This window comes from Mustela putorius, unplaced genomic scaffold (genome assembly GCF_011764305.1).
Source record: "Mustela putorius furo isolate JIRA1106 unplaced genomic scaffold, ASM1176430v1.1 tig00000083_pilon_pilon_pilon, whole genome shotgun sequence".
Classification (NCBI taxonomy): Eukaryota; Metazoa; Chordata; class Mammalia; order Carnivora; family Mustelidae; genus Mustela; species Mustela putorius.
Window position 1 is genome coordinate 10,689,712 of NW_025421273.1, and position 14,157 is coordinate 10,703,868.

The window sequence follows — 14,157 nt, forward strand, 5'->3', positions numbered from 1 at the left end:
GAAAAATGGACGTGTGCCAGCCCTGTGGACTAGGGAGTCCACATTGTAGAGACGTTAATTTTATTGACATTACTGATGATGGGCAAACCCAGCAGACCTTGTGTGCATGGAAACTGACAAAAGAAATTGATTCCCAAAGTTACATGGCATGCAAAGACTAACTTAGACTAATTGTACCACATACAGCTCCCAACCTAAGTGGCTTAAGGGGGACAACTCCCACCTGCACATTAGCAGAAGGCTGGGCTTGGTAAATGGCCTTCCACTTGGGGTCCAGCAGCTCTGCCTTGTTGGGTCACCAGCATCCACTTGACTGAGCTGGGGGGCTTTCCGGGACATTTTCTTGTGGGCCAGGCCTGGAGTGGCATTGCTCACAGGAAGCAGGTGGGAAGACAGAGTCTAGCTGGGGGCCCAGAAAGAAGGGCAGCAGGGCCAAGGACAGCTTCCAGCCAGTCTGCTGTTCACCATCCCCCAAAAAAGTCACCATCCCCCAAAAGTCCCATCTCTCAGTTCATAACAAACCCAGGTCCTCGCTGCCACGTGGTCCTGTCCTCCAGGTTCTGATCTGGGCTGCAGTTTAGGGAGTAGGCCCATCCCCACCATAAGCAACCTTGGGCTTGGGGCCTAGGGCAGGACAACAGAATCTACCCCTCAAAGGTCGGTGGAAGACAAGGAACATAGCAGTCATGGAGATCCTGTAGGTGGGTGTCCTGGGCCTCCTGCCCTGGGGCCATCTTCATCTTCATCAGACAAGCCTCTGATGCCTAGGGGAACCTCTGGTCTAGCCAGCTCCAGTCCCCAGTTCTGCCCACTGGGGGTTCTTCCTCGTTCCCTGGTTCCCCAGGGCTGTAAGTGAAGCGGGCATGAGGATGAATACCCTGAGCACTCGTGGCTTCCAGGTTCCAGACTCCACTGGCTTCTTCAGGGCCCAGGCCTCCCTGCGGCAGCCATCCCTCTTCCTCTCTGCTGGAGAACCAGTGAGCTGCAGTCTAATGGCAACCCCCTTCTTGTTCACACATCCTTCTGCTCTGCACTCTGCTTTCCCCAGAGGCTCCATCCCACATACCTGCCTGCCTCCCAGATCCCCACAGGCCCAGCTTCCATCTGCACTGTTCCCTCGCCACGTGCCAGCTGACAGAGAAGGTGGTGCACTATTCTGTGTGACAGTGATGGTCCTTTTCCATGACAAACTAGCAAATACGCATGGTGCCCCATGTGTGGAGCAGAAGGAGCAGGCCCTGGGAAATCAGCTTCGCGTGTTACAGCGTGTTTGGTTGTAACAACAAAAAACCCAGTCAGAGCAGGAGCCATCAGGGCACGGCATTTAGCAAGAATATGTTGTTCGGTGGAACTTATTTCCCATATGCGCACACTCACTGTGCCATGATATCAGGTCTCCTTCCTGCTACAGGTCAAGGAAGTCATGGTCACACAGAGCCGTATACAGGGACCTAAAGGCAGTGGAGAAGGGAGAAGGTGGAAGCAGCCCGGCCCCAGGAGCAGTGGCAGGTTAGTCACCAACCAGGGGACCAGGTGTCCACCACAAGCCAGGCCACAGAGCCACGGACATGAAGAGAAAAGGGTTTTGCTCCTGGGAAGTTGGGGCACATGACCCGTGCTTACAGATCCCTCTGGCTCCAGGAAGCAGGAGGGAAAGCAGGAAGAATGGCTCTTAGGTGTCATGGCAGAAGGTGCTCACATGGCCCACGGAAAACAGAGGAGAGGCATCTTGGAGAGACTGCTGGAAGTGCCCATAGAAAGCAGATGTGCGGGGTAGCGTCAGGACCTTAAATGACTTCCCTCTCTCACATGCACAGAGAACAAGGAAGATATACTTTTTCAAGTATATGTAGAACATTAACAATTACTGTGTAGTAAGCCACAATGAAAATCCTGACAATGAAGAAAACTAACTATATGGCCATGTTCTCTGGTCATAAAGACATAAAATTAAAAATTTTCCGCAAAAATGATAGAGGAGATAAAATCTAACTTCTTAGAAATTAAAGAACACTCTCCTGAATAATTTTTTTTTAATATTTTTATTCATTTGAGAGGGAGAGAGAGAGGACAAGCAGGGGGAGTGGCAGACTGAGAAGCAGGCTCCCCACTGAGCAGGGAGCCAGACACGGGGCTCGATCGCAGACCCCAGGATCATCACCTCAGATGCTCAACCATCTGAGCCATTTAGGCACCCCTCTCCTGAATAATTCTAGAGTTGAAAAAGAAGTTAAAAGAGAGATTAAAGACTATCTAGAGGGGTGCCTGGGTGGCTCAGTGGGTTAATCCTATGCCTTCGGCTCAGGTCGGGATCTCAGGGTCCTGGGATCAATCCCAGCATTGGGCTCTCTGCTCAGCAGGGAGCCTGTTTCCCTCCTCTCTCTGCCTGCTTCTCTGCCTACTTGTGATCTCTCTCTCTGTGTCAAATAAATAAAGTCTTTTTTAAAAAGACTATCTAGAAATGATAAAAAGTGATGCACGAGATGATGTACAACAGAAGGAAACAGACTGCCCTGAACACACTTACTAGAAAAGAAAAGAAATAAATGAACAGAGCGTTGGGCCCAGGAGGGCAGGGGAATGCCAGGGCACCCCTCCCTCAGAGTCAAGCCCGACCAGCAGTGCTCTGTGGCTGAGGGTTTAAATGGTACATTTCTTAAGGGAAATAAGGTGCTTTCTATTAAGTTTAAACACTTAAATCTGTGCCCTTATTTTTCCACTCCTAGGAATTTATGCTACAGAAATATGGTAAAAAAAAATATTCACAGTAAGATTGAAACAGAGAAAAACTACCTCTTCCCCTGGAAAACAGTGAAATACTGTGCAGTCTTTCCAAAGTGAGGGTGTGCCAAAAATACCAAGTCAACTGAGAAAACACCATTTTGTAGAAAGAAGTCACAGTAACACACAGTGCAGGAACTATACTCCTGCTTGTGGACATCTGTGGGAGACAGGATTTTTCTCCATTATGATTTTCTGTATCTTTTAAGTTTTGTGTGACTTTGTGTTGTATTTGTAATCAGCAAAAAATGATTGTTACAGATGAAAACATCAGATCAAATAAGTATCTTAGAACCTAAGTAAAAAGAGAATAATTATTTGTGACTAAGTTTAAAGCAAACAGGTGAAATGGAAGTATTTCATAGAGAGGACGGCCGACTTAGTTTTAAGCCTACTGCAACAGTAAGCACCCCTAAACTTACTTTCCTCCAACCCTCTTAACCAACTATGACCCCCAGGGAAACTCAATCACCTTCTTAAAGAGCTTGTCTTGTGCTGAAGAAACCTATTCAACTCATTTTTACTTCCCAGAACACAGCACAGCAAACTCACAGAGGAAAAAATCTATGGTTAAGAAAGTTGTGTGAGGTATTCAAAACCAAATCCTAATTGCACTTTACTCAGAAATCTTGTAAGATCTTCTAATTAATCTAGCAAAATGAAAGAAAATTTTAGACCCCACCAAATGACTGAAAACTGAATCTCAAATTTTAAAAAAGCACCGATTAATATTTAGATAATACATATTTCAACTTACATGTTTTGAAAGGAAAACTGTGCGACAAGGGGCTTTGCAAATCAAGCACTCATTTTTGCCACCTATAAAAGAAACACAAACTTTAGTATATTATAGTGAGTAGTGCTTCTGAATGTAAGTGCACACTTCAAATTACACTATTTCTTAAAAAACATACAGGATTAGAATACTTACATTTTCTATGCTCAGACAATGACTGCATGTGGACAGAGTTGAAAAGATTTATTCAGTAATCTATTTTTCCTTCTGCCAATATGTCCCAAAATAGTAATTATGAAGATCAACAATATTCAAACTTAACTCCATCTCAGATTTTCTTACAGTGAGACTCTGTAGTGATACCTTAATTTAAAAATGTTTAATTCTTCAAAATGAAAATAGCTCCTTGCATGCCATCCAAGAGATAAGTAAAAGCTCTGTTCAGCCACCCCCCTGCCCTGCCCCCTCCAGCCTCACCTTGACAGCACCTAAGTCAGTTCCCAGGAGCGCCCTCTGGGGCATCTGTTGGGCTGCTGGGCCCATAAGGCGGCGCCTGGCCTGAAAGCACAGGCTAAATCCCCACCTGCTCTTCTCCAGGGTCTCTGACCCAGACCCACCTACTACACCACCTTCATCTCCACGACACTCCTGTCATCCTCTGGAGAATCTGCTCCTCCGTGTGGCTGGCTGCTAAGGGCAGCCCTGCATTGCCTCACCTGCCCCCATGCGGCACGAGAGCACCCAGTGTCATTGGAAAACTTCAGTGGGGGCAGTATGGCCCCTCATCCTGAGCTCTGCCCCATCCCCACACATCTGAGCTTCCCATTCTCACAAGCCAGCTTGGACTGCAGAGCCGGCCAGTCAATACTGAATCCTTGTCCTTCCAAGCAGCCACCCAGCCTGAATCCAGGCCTCTCTGTCTCCCCCTCTTCTGGTCCAGTACAGCTAAGAACCAGGAGGAAAAGGTCACTTAACTGGGAAGTGGATTCACAGACTTGATTCCAGCACTGCCGAACCTGTGACATGGCTGAGCAACCCTCCATTTTTCTTGGGTGTTCTCCTGCCAGTTCCCTATGGCAGGTATTCAAACAGGTCCCCCTTTGCTCTTTACTGAGCAGAGTCATGAACTTCCTCAATCTCCCTGCCTCTCCTCCATTCACCACAGAACAACTCAACTCCCTCTGCTCTCTTCCTCTGTCTCATCTCATCTCATCCCTACAGCACATGTGATGGGGTCCTTGTGTAGAAAGACCTGTTCCCTCCCAACAGCCTCTGGAGTTGTCCCCTTGTCTCCATTCCTACAAACATGTTCAAGTGGCCCTCTTCTGAAAGCACCCACCCTCGGCAGTGTGTTCCCGCCATCTGCGTCTCTCCGGGGATTACGGAGCCAGGAGATCCCTTGGAGCACTGCTACCACCAGAAGCCACGGAGTTAGAGATGAACAGAGCCGGCTCCTAAAAATCCACGGGTTGCACTGAGGGGGGGGGAGTAAGAGACCTGACAAAGAGAGGATCCATCTGCAGCTGATGGGCAGGCAAACTGACACACACAGTGCTTATAAACCTATCAAACATAAGCACTCCAGTAAAAGGTGTGAAAGGGGTCCAAATGAGTAATTGGCAAAAGCGCAGACTGTCACTAATATATGAGACAAAAATGCCAGTCATCCATGGTGGGGGCAGGGAGCAGCCAGTTTTCTGGGGTGCCTGGTCCTAAGTGCTGGTTCTATCACACACACCCCCCCCAGCAGCACCTCCGCCCTTCTGGATATCCCAAAGGAAAACAACATACAAGTGAATGAGTGGTGTTTCACAGCAAAATACTAGAAAACATGCAGAGCTCTTAGGAGTGGATCCGTTAAAAGACATCATGGTATGGCAACTAAATGCAGCCTTAAAACTGACGACACAGACTTACTTTAAGTGAAAGGAGGTCCATGGCCTATTAAACTCAGGTAACTAACTGGTATATACACAGTCCCATTTTTGTTGTAGAGATCTATATCTGTAGGAGAAAATCTGCAAGAATGTATACCAAAGAATAGGGAGGGCTTATACCTGAGTAATGAGCATTAATCACCTAATGAGCTGTGGTCAGTGCTCCACCCAGAGCACTCAAGCCCTTCTACTGCTTTTTGTGTGTGGCTTTTTGGAGGAACGAACTTGGGCTACTGGAATGTGCTTCAATAGCCAGAGGTGCGTGGGAATCACCTGCCCAAGGTCCGGAACCAGTCCGAAAAACCGTGAACACAGGTCTGTCTGCATTGTTCTCACCCAAGCTAACCCACACCACTAAATCCTGTGGGAGGTTCCAATTCTGACTCTGCCCTGGGATGCCAAGTCCACAAGGTCTGCTTTCTTTTCCCCACAGCCTCCTCCTACCTTGGCCTATCTTAAAAAATGCTCTTCCCAGGTGAAGCCATGCCCTAACCTTCGCCCTCTCCTCACCCAGGACCTTCAATTATCTATATGCCAATTCCCCAACCTATTCCTGTTGACTCCCAGACCTCTATACTCAGCTGCCTCCCCTTGGATGCTCTCAAAGAACCTCAGTGTCCAGTGTAGGCCCCAGAGCATCATCTCTGGACACAGAAGGAGCTCCTGCAGCACAGAGATCCTCCTGCTGAGTGTTTCCGATCAGTCAGGTGAGCTACACTGATGGACATCAGGACAGTGGTGACCTCTGAGGAGGCTACTGCTGTACTCTGGGAGCTGGCTTCACAGGTAAATTCACTCCGGGAAAACTCACTGTGCTTTGCATTCACGCACTTTTTCTTTTTTATACTTCAAAGAGAACATCTCATAAAAAGAAAAATACACCCATGATCACGTCTCCTGCTTCAAACAATGGTCCCCTCCTGGCCAGGGCCCCCTGCAGGCATGCTTTGGCCTACCTGGCTCCCAGCTCTCCTGCAGCCCCCTGAACTCCATGGACCCGTCCACACTTCCTTCTGCCCTAGGGACCCTGCCACCCCGCTGCACCCGCGCGTGAGGCCAGGTGAGGACGCGCCCCCTGAGCCCTGCCCTGGTCCTTCCGAGCATCCTCGTCCCAGGGTCTAGATTCATGCTACCTTCAATGCGTGCCGCATCCCCGGCGCTAAGATGACCACAGCACTGTGCCTGCCCCCGCAGCCCCTCGCCAGCTATGGCTCTGTCCCTGCGCCCGAGGTGGGTGGACGCAGGTCCCGCCGGGCGCCCCTGCCCAGCCCAGCCAGCCCTCACCTTTACCCAGGCAGACGTCGCAGTACACGTGGCCGCAGTTGGTCAGGCTGAAGCACGACGTGCGGTGCGGCGGCTGGAAGCAGCGATTACAGAACACCCAGCTGGCCATGCCGGACGCGGCATCCACCAGCCGCCGCAGCCCAGGCCCAGACGCAGCGCACGCGCAGCCCGGAAGCTGCACCTGCGCAGACTGGAGCTGGTCAGCCGCGCCTGCGCACTGGAGAGTACCGCCACTCCCGCCAAAACCTGTGTTGGAAGCTACCAAGCCGGATGGGGCGGGGTGTGTGTGTGCTGTGAATAAGATTCTTCTCCCCTCGGGCTGTTCTGGCTGTTCAGGCTGCACGTGCCGAGGAGCGACACGCACACCAGAGCCGGGTCTCCCTCATTCCATCATTGCAACCCTCGGGACTCGTCTGTGGGCAGTGTGTCGTCGTCCAGGCTGACATGGGCACGCCGGGAAGGCACAGGCGCAGAGCGGGGTGGCGCCCTCTGTGCCTCCGGAAGCCGCGGTGAGCTGTCAGGGGTCAGACGAGGCGGAGGGCGTGGGGGCATGGACGTGACCACTGGGGGACAGTGTGTGCCCTAGGCACCCTCCGTAATGGAGATGGGGAGCAGGGCCTGGACACTGGGCTGACCCGAGAAGCCAGGGGTCCTGGGCAGACTGAGGTGAGGGAGCCGGGAGGACAGAGCAGACCCGGCGGGGTAGGCAGGTGGACTGGACTGGGCAGGACGGTTTGCCATTTGCAGCTTTTGGTAGCCACTATAGTGGTTCTCACGTGGCTCTGCCACACGAGAAGGGCTGAATTCGGGGTGGGGGTAGGGTTGTGTGTCCAGGACACTGGCCCGGTGGAGATAGAGGACCTGCCACGTGTGAAGGGCTGGACTCGGGGTGGGTTTGGGGGCTCCTTGTCTGAGGCACTGGCCGGGTGGAGGTTGGGGACCTGCCACATGCATGAAAGGCTGGACCCTGGGGGGGGGGCGTTCCCTGTTGGAGACATTGGCCAGGTGGTGTTGAGGAAAGGGACTCCTGGTGCTGCTCTTGCCACCTCCAGTGAGCTTATTCTTATTGCAGAGTGGACGGCTAGAGAAAGCGGATGGCGGTGAGGTTTCACAGTGGCACTCCATAGATGGTGCCCTCTGTGGCTTGGGGAGCAGAATTTCCATCCACACGCAGGTGGCCCACTGGGGCCAAGTGAGAAAATGTGGTTCAGAGAAAGCCAGGCTGTTTTCTTGTGTGGGCAAGGGCGCCCTTGTGCAGGAAAGCAGAGGTTCAGAAATGGCTTTTCCGGAGGGGAATGCAGTGGTGGGAAAGGGTGTACTCCCTTTGTCCACCATCTAGCTGTGAATGTCACATGACAACTGGGCCCTGGAAATATGACTGGGCCAAACTGACCTGTGCTTTGAGCGCAGCACGTGCTTGTTCGTATAAAAAAAAAGCACCGTGAACTATCTCAATAACCTTGTACTGTTTACATACTCAAATTGTAACATTTTTGGTGTTTTGGGTTATATATATATATCACTAGGGTTAATTTTACTCTTCTGAAAAAAGGGTTTTTTTTTTTAAGTGGCAAGCAGAAAACTTAAAACTTATATATGTAGCTTACATTTTATTTGTATGGGACAGTGCTGATCTATATACAGAGTTAAAATAACCAGATGATGAGCTTATTCTATCAAGCTCAAAGGCCACATAGTTAAAGTAATATTTTGTCAGTATAAAATTAATTTCAATCTCTGATCATCTTTGAAATCATAAAATTACATGGTTATGATGTATTTTGATTGATTAACTCAAATATTATGCAGATTAGCAGGTAGTTGCCTTTATTAACATTTTAAACGAGTTTCTTAGCTATAAAGAAGTCTTTAAGGTATTTCATTTGGAAAATTCCAATTGAGATAAAGATTAATGTTTGTGCAAAAGCCCACCATAAAACATTGCCATTTGTATCTTCACTGATCATTCGAAAATTTTCTTCACGGTCCTATGCGGAAAAGAAATAGGAAGGTTTAGTTTCTTAAAGTATTTAACTATGAATTTGAGGGAAACGTGCTGTATGCTTTGAAGATATTTAGTATCCCAGTTTATATATTAGAGTGCAGTATATGATTTTCTAACTTGGTGTATGTTGGTAGCTAAAGAAAAGGATTAAGAATCAACCTTAAATAAAACATGTATTTGTATTTTGATGTAAAATATCTGCTGTTTGATCTATTATCTTGTATATTTTATTTGTCACCATTGAGCAAGTGAATGTTAGCCAATAGTGATAGATTTTCAAAATTGCTGTCCTCCACTTTACTTCAGGCTGGGCACTTTGCCAAGCACACCCGTCCTCCTATTTTCCAGGTAAGGGAGCTGGAGTCTGGATTTGATCCCATCTCTGACCAGAGTCCACTGAACACAGGACCCGGGAGACACACAGTGTCACAAGAATAAAACTGTGATCTAGAAAATGGGCATTCTGAGCCTCTTCATACATGTTGGGTGTGTCTGGGAACATTTATTTATTCATTCTGTGAAGCCCACACCGGAAAGGCAAATGAGCTGCAGTCCCCTTTCCTAGAGGAGCTCGCAGTCTGGCAGAGAGTGAAAAGACAATGAAAGATTGTTCCTTTCCTTTACCCCAGGTGTTCCTACAGTGCTAGCTCAGAGAGAAAGACCAAGGAACAGGAGTTTATTTTTTCCATGGTTTGGGGGCTTTGTCTCCAGAATTGCGTTCCTGGCAGGAAGAGATAAAATAAGCTGAACAGGCAAACTGACCCTTTGATAGTTTTGTTCTTTGACTATTTGCTCAATTTGCTCAATTAGGTGTTCCAACTTGAAGCTAACTTCATTAACTTTGTCCTTTGCTTGAGCAATGGCTGCATCAAGGTCGTGTTGTCCAACTCGAATCTCTAAGTGGATCCGCTGTACAAAGAGTAAAAGGAAGAAGCATTCTTAAAACAGCTCTACTCTGTGTTTCCCTTGTTGTGTCCCCCGACTCCTGCCTCTCCCCACACCCCCTCTTCAAGAGGAGGCCCTGCTTCATTCTCCATCTCTCACTGCCTGTCTCCCCTGGCCATACTCAGTAGTCTTCCTCTGTAATACTCATTAATACTCTCATGACCCTGAGTATCAAATTTACTACGAGGTAAATGCTTTAAGCACTGAAATATTTGATTAAGGAAAATTTTCTTTTCATAGGACTTAAATTTCTGATCCTAAAATACAGATTCTGTTCCTCTGCTCTCAGCTCATTTAGAAAATAACCAATCACCATCTGCCATATAAGAGTTTTATTTATTGGAATTCCATTGTTAATTTACCCTCCAGCCTTTGCTTGTTTTCAGGCCTGAGTAATCACAGTTCTTTCAACCTTCCCTCACGGTTCTTGTTTTTCAAGGCCTTTAATCAATGCTGTGGCTCTCCTTTGAACCCCTTCCAAGCTCTCCAGCTCCCTCTTTGGTTGCTGCACTGAGATCTGGGCAAAGGACTTTAATAAGTTTCTAGCCAGTCTGGGTATAATGGTTCTGCATACCAACGTCATGCCTGAATAGTGCTGGTGCTGTGTTCATCAACTAGGACATGGGAGGCATACACTCACCAGCTTACTCCCACCAAATGACACAAGTCTCGTAGAATTAGATTCCAAGCAAATGATGTGTTCGCCAGGTGAATGTGAAGTAAAGTAGAACCTTCCTTGTGGGCCATATAACTTGGACAGTAATACCTAGGATTGAAGATTTCCATAGTTTATTATTTTCTACTTTCCCTTCTTAAAAACAGAACTCTCCTGTTGGTTTAGTAAAAACTGTGTAGTTCCTAAAGAAGAAATGGTCAATAAACTGAAAAATATTTATTCTTGTTTATAAAAACCACACACACACACACACACACACACACACACAGAGTAAGACATCCCTTATTTACTATCAGATTGGCAAAGATTTAAATGAAAGTGTCCACCGATAATATTGAGAAATACTATCTCTAAATAATGATTTGGGTACGTAAGTTGAATAATCATTTGGAAAGCAGTTCAGTGATATATATTAAAAATTAAAATATATGTAACTATAGACTCAGTGGTTCTACTTACAGGAATTTATTCTATGGAAGTGCACAAGTAGACAAAATTATATGTAAAGTGATACTCAGTGTGGTATTTTTTGTAATGGCAAAGTTGTCTTCTTGAAATTATTTTAGTACCTTTCAGTAAAGGATTAATTAAATTCAGGCAAATCCAAATAAAGGAATGTTATGGGACAAAAAAAAAAAAGAGAGAATATTAACCCATAACCATTCTGTACTAAATATGTCCACGATATCCAGTATATCCAGTGCTAAAGCAGTGCATATGGGATCCTATTTTTTATTAAAATATCATTTGTAAAAGTACGTATGTATGTGTGTATGTTTCTATAAGCATAGAAGAAGATTCTGAAGAATACACACCAAGCTTTTAGTTGGTTATATTTGTTGGACAACTTTGATTTTATGTTTAGCTAATTTCCGTGTTGTTTGCCATTTTAAAAACAGGTATAGGACTTCTGTCATCAAGATGTTTGGAAGTTGCTATTCTGTCCCAATAAGTAAAAAGATGAACACAATGAAAACCAATTCTTTCTAGATCTGTCAGAGAAAAGCACCTTAGCTATAGAGGGACAGAGGTAAAAATTATACCTGACTTCCCTTCAGAAACCATGCAGGCAAGAAGAGCAAAGAGAATAAACCCACCAACCTAGAATTCTGTATCCTGCAAAACTCTCCTTCAAAAGTGGAGGAGAAATAAAAATTTTCTCAGACAAAGAAAAACGTAGGAAATTTGTCCCTGATAGACCTACCTTGCAAGAACTGTTACGTTCTTCAGGGAGAAGGAAAATGATACAGATCAGAAAGCCAGATCTTCATAGAGAAAGAAAGAGCATCAGAGAAGCAATAAGTGAAGGTAAAGGAAAACTCTTCTTAATTCACAGAGTAACAATGTATTTGGTTGTAGTGGGTGTGCAAGTGACACAGGTGACAGCATGACAAGGGATGGGAGGGAGAAATTTGGGATGTTTTGCTCCTCGAAGTGCTTGTATTCCCTGTGAAGAGGTGTGGCGCTACTTGAAAGTGGACTTGTGTTAGTTGCAATTATGCACTGCAAACTCTAGGGTAACCATTTCTTAAAAAGTTAAAGTATAAATTGATAGAAAGGAGATAAAATGCACATAAAATATGCCAATTAGAATCACAAAAGAGAAAAAGTGGAAGACAAAAATAGGAACAAAAAACAAGGGCAGTGAATAGGAAATGAGAACAAACATGGTGGATATTCATCCAGTGCTTTCAATAATCACTTTGAATGTCTACAGCCATACCACCCTGAATATGCCCTATCTTGTCTGATATCGGAAGCTAAGCAGGGTCGGGCCTGGTTAGTACTTGGATGGGAGATCAGTTATCAACTTTGAATGTCAGTGGTCTACATGTACCAAGCAAAAGAGATCGTCAGAGTGGATAAAAAACCAAAACCATATGTTGTCTACAAGAAACCCACTTTAAATATAAAGACACATGTAGATTAAAAATTAAAGGATGGAGAAAGATGTATATGTTACCATTAACCTTACAAAAAAAGCCAGAGTGCTCATATTAACTTCAGACACAGTAGACTTTGGATCAAGGAAAATTATGGGGATAATTACATAATGGAGCATTACATAAAGACAATGAGGCCAATTATCCAAGGAGACAAACAAATCCTGAATGAGTGAGCACCGAATGACACAGCACAAAACTCTGTGCAACGAAAAAGGACAGGAATGCCGGAGGGGGAGAGTCTGCCTTGGAAGCTGGAGATGCCGACAGCCTTGTGCCCGGAGTGGGCAGATCCAGCAGCAGGTCGGGAAGGACATCTCAGACTCAGCAGCGCTGTCAGTCACCTGCACGTGACGTCTGAGGGCAGCCTGCCTCATGCAGTGACAGCAGAGTACACATATTTCTCCAGCTTACCTGGAGCGCTGACCAAACCACACCAGTTCTGGCCCCAAAACACTCCTCAGCACATTTAAAATAGTAGAAACTATCAACTGTACTTCAGTAAAGAATAATGGTAACAGGAACCACACAAAGTCTGCTCTTAGGACACTATGGAGTTAAAGTAGAAATCAATACAACAATAGATAGCTTGTCAATAACAAAGATTCCAAAATATGTAGAGATGAAGCACATTTTTTTTTAAAGATTTTATTTATTTATTTGACAGAGATCACAAGGAGGGAGAGGCAGGCAGAGAGAGAGGGGGAAGCAAGCTCCCCACTGAGCAGAGAGCCTGATGCAGGGCTCCATCCCAGGACCCTGAGATCATTAACTGAGCTGAAGGCAGAGGCTTAACCCACTGAGCCACCCAGGAGCCCAATGAAGCACATTTCTAAAGAACATTTGTTGAGGAAGAAATCCTAAGAGAAATTTAAGAACATTTTGAACTAGGAGAGAATCTTGGGAAGATGGTGAGGTATATAGCACCAGGAGCCTGTCTTCCCATCTAGACCACGATCATACTGTTAGAATCCATCTGATGTAACTGTTCTGGAACTATGGAGTCTAGTGAAGGCTTGCAACTTCCAGGGGAAGCTCCATGTGGGAAACTATGGTTAATTTTGGTCGGTGTCAGCTCTTAGCACCGTAGCAGCTACCTATCCTCACCCCCAGCTATGTGGCAGACAGTTGTGTGTGAATTGCTGGACAGTCTGCCCACAGCATGGAAGCAGAGCGAAACGGACACTGTCCTCCAAATATCAAGGATCTTCATAACTGTCACATACAAGGGATCCTCAATAAGAATATCAACAGACTTTGGGGCACCTGGGTGGCTTAGTCAGTTAAGCATTCAACTCTTGATCTCAGCACAGGGCTTGATCTCACCTTCATGAATTCAAACCCTGTGTGGGTTTGAAAACAACACTGAGATTAACAGCAGACTTCTGATCAGAAACTCTGGAGACCAGAAGGCAGTCTGTTGATACACTCAAATTGCTAAAAGAAAAAAAGGCCAGAAAGCACATGAAAAGATGCTCAACATCACTAATCATTAGGGAATTAATGGAATGCAAACTGCATGTGTTTGTATGGTGTATATAGGTTGTTACTGTCTGCCCTGCTTACCCTACCAGACATGTCATTCCCTGGGGCTGTCAATCATACACCATAGGGATGGACACATGATCAAGGTGGGCAACTAAGAATATCCCATGCTTCCAGACACACTGACCCAAGTGAAAACAGTCAGAGGCCTTGTGGAGGTGCTGATAAGGACATTAAATGGGGGGGAATCTCCTAAGAAATTTTGAAACCAGGGCTGTTTCTTATTCTTCAAAATGGGGAGAGCTCTCTTAAAAATCAGGCCTATGGGGTGAGAATTTTGTCTCTTAGGTCAAGAAGAGGGTTGG

General features: G+C 46.1%; 2 protein-coding genes and 1 long non-coding RNA gene across 4 annotated transcripts in view; 1 reads left to right on the forward strand and 2 right to left on the reverse strand.

Moving 5' to 3' along the window:
- The window catches only part of RNF212 (ring finger protein 212), a 33,976-nt gene extending 27,116 nt beyond the window's left edge, over nucleotides 1–6,860 (reverse strand). The window contains exons 1-2 of the mRNA XM_004772326.3: nucleotides 6,739–6,860; nucleotides 3,539–3,600 (exon numbers count right to left, since the gene is read on the reverse strand). Coding sequence (XP_004772383.1) covers nucleotides 3,539–3,600; nucleotides 6,739–6,847 — 171 coding nt within the window. The 5' untranslated portion in view covers nucleotides 6,848–6,860. The remainder of the gene's footprint in view (nucleotides 1–3,538; nucleotides 3,601–6,738) is intronic.
- LOC106003750 overlaps nucleotides 1–9,198 on the forward strand; it is a 27,372-nt gene extending 18,174 nt beyond the window's left edge. The window contains exons 3-6 of one of the 2 annotated variants that reach the window (XR_001176420.2): nucleotides 5,969–6,161; nucleotides 6,309–6,514; nucleotides 6,749–7,247; nucleotides 9,092–9,198. This is a non-coding gene — a long non-coding RNA (uncharacterized LOC106003750). Of the gene's footprint in view, nucleotides 1–5,968; nucleotides 6,162–6,308; nucleotides 7,248–9,091 lie in introns of both variants that reach the window. The other variant, XR_006605071.1, reaches the window with a different exon arrangement.
- LOC101689487 (transmembrane emp24 domain-containing protein 11) overlaps nucleotides 8,329–14,157 on the reverse strand; it is a 19,936-nt gene continuing 14,107 nt past the window's right edge. Inside the window, exons 3-5 of the mRNA XM_045074519.1 lie at nucleotides 10,329–10,454; nucleotides 9,506–9,652; nucleotides 8,329–8,726 (exon numbers count right to left, since the gene is read on the reverse strand). Of these exons, the coding sequence (XP_044930454.1) occupies nucleotides 8,577–8,726; nucleotides 9,506–9,652; nucleotides 10,329–10,454 (423 nt within the window). The 3' untranslated portion in view covers nucleotides 8,329–8,576. The remainder of the gene's footprint in view (nucleotides 8,727–9,505; nucleotides 9,653–10,328; nucleotides 10,455–14,157) is intronic.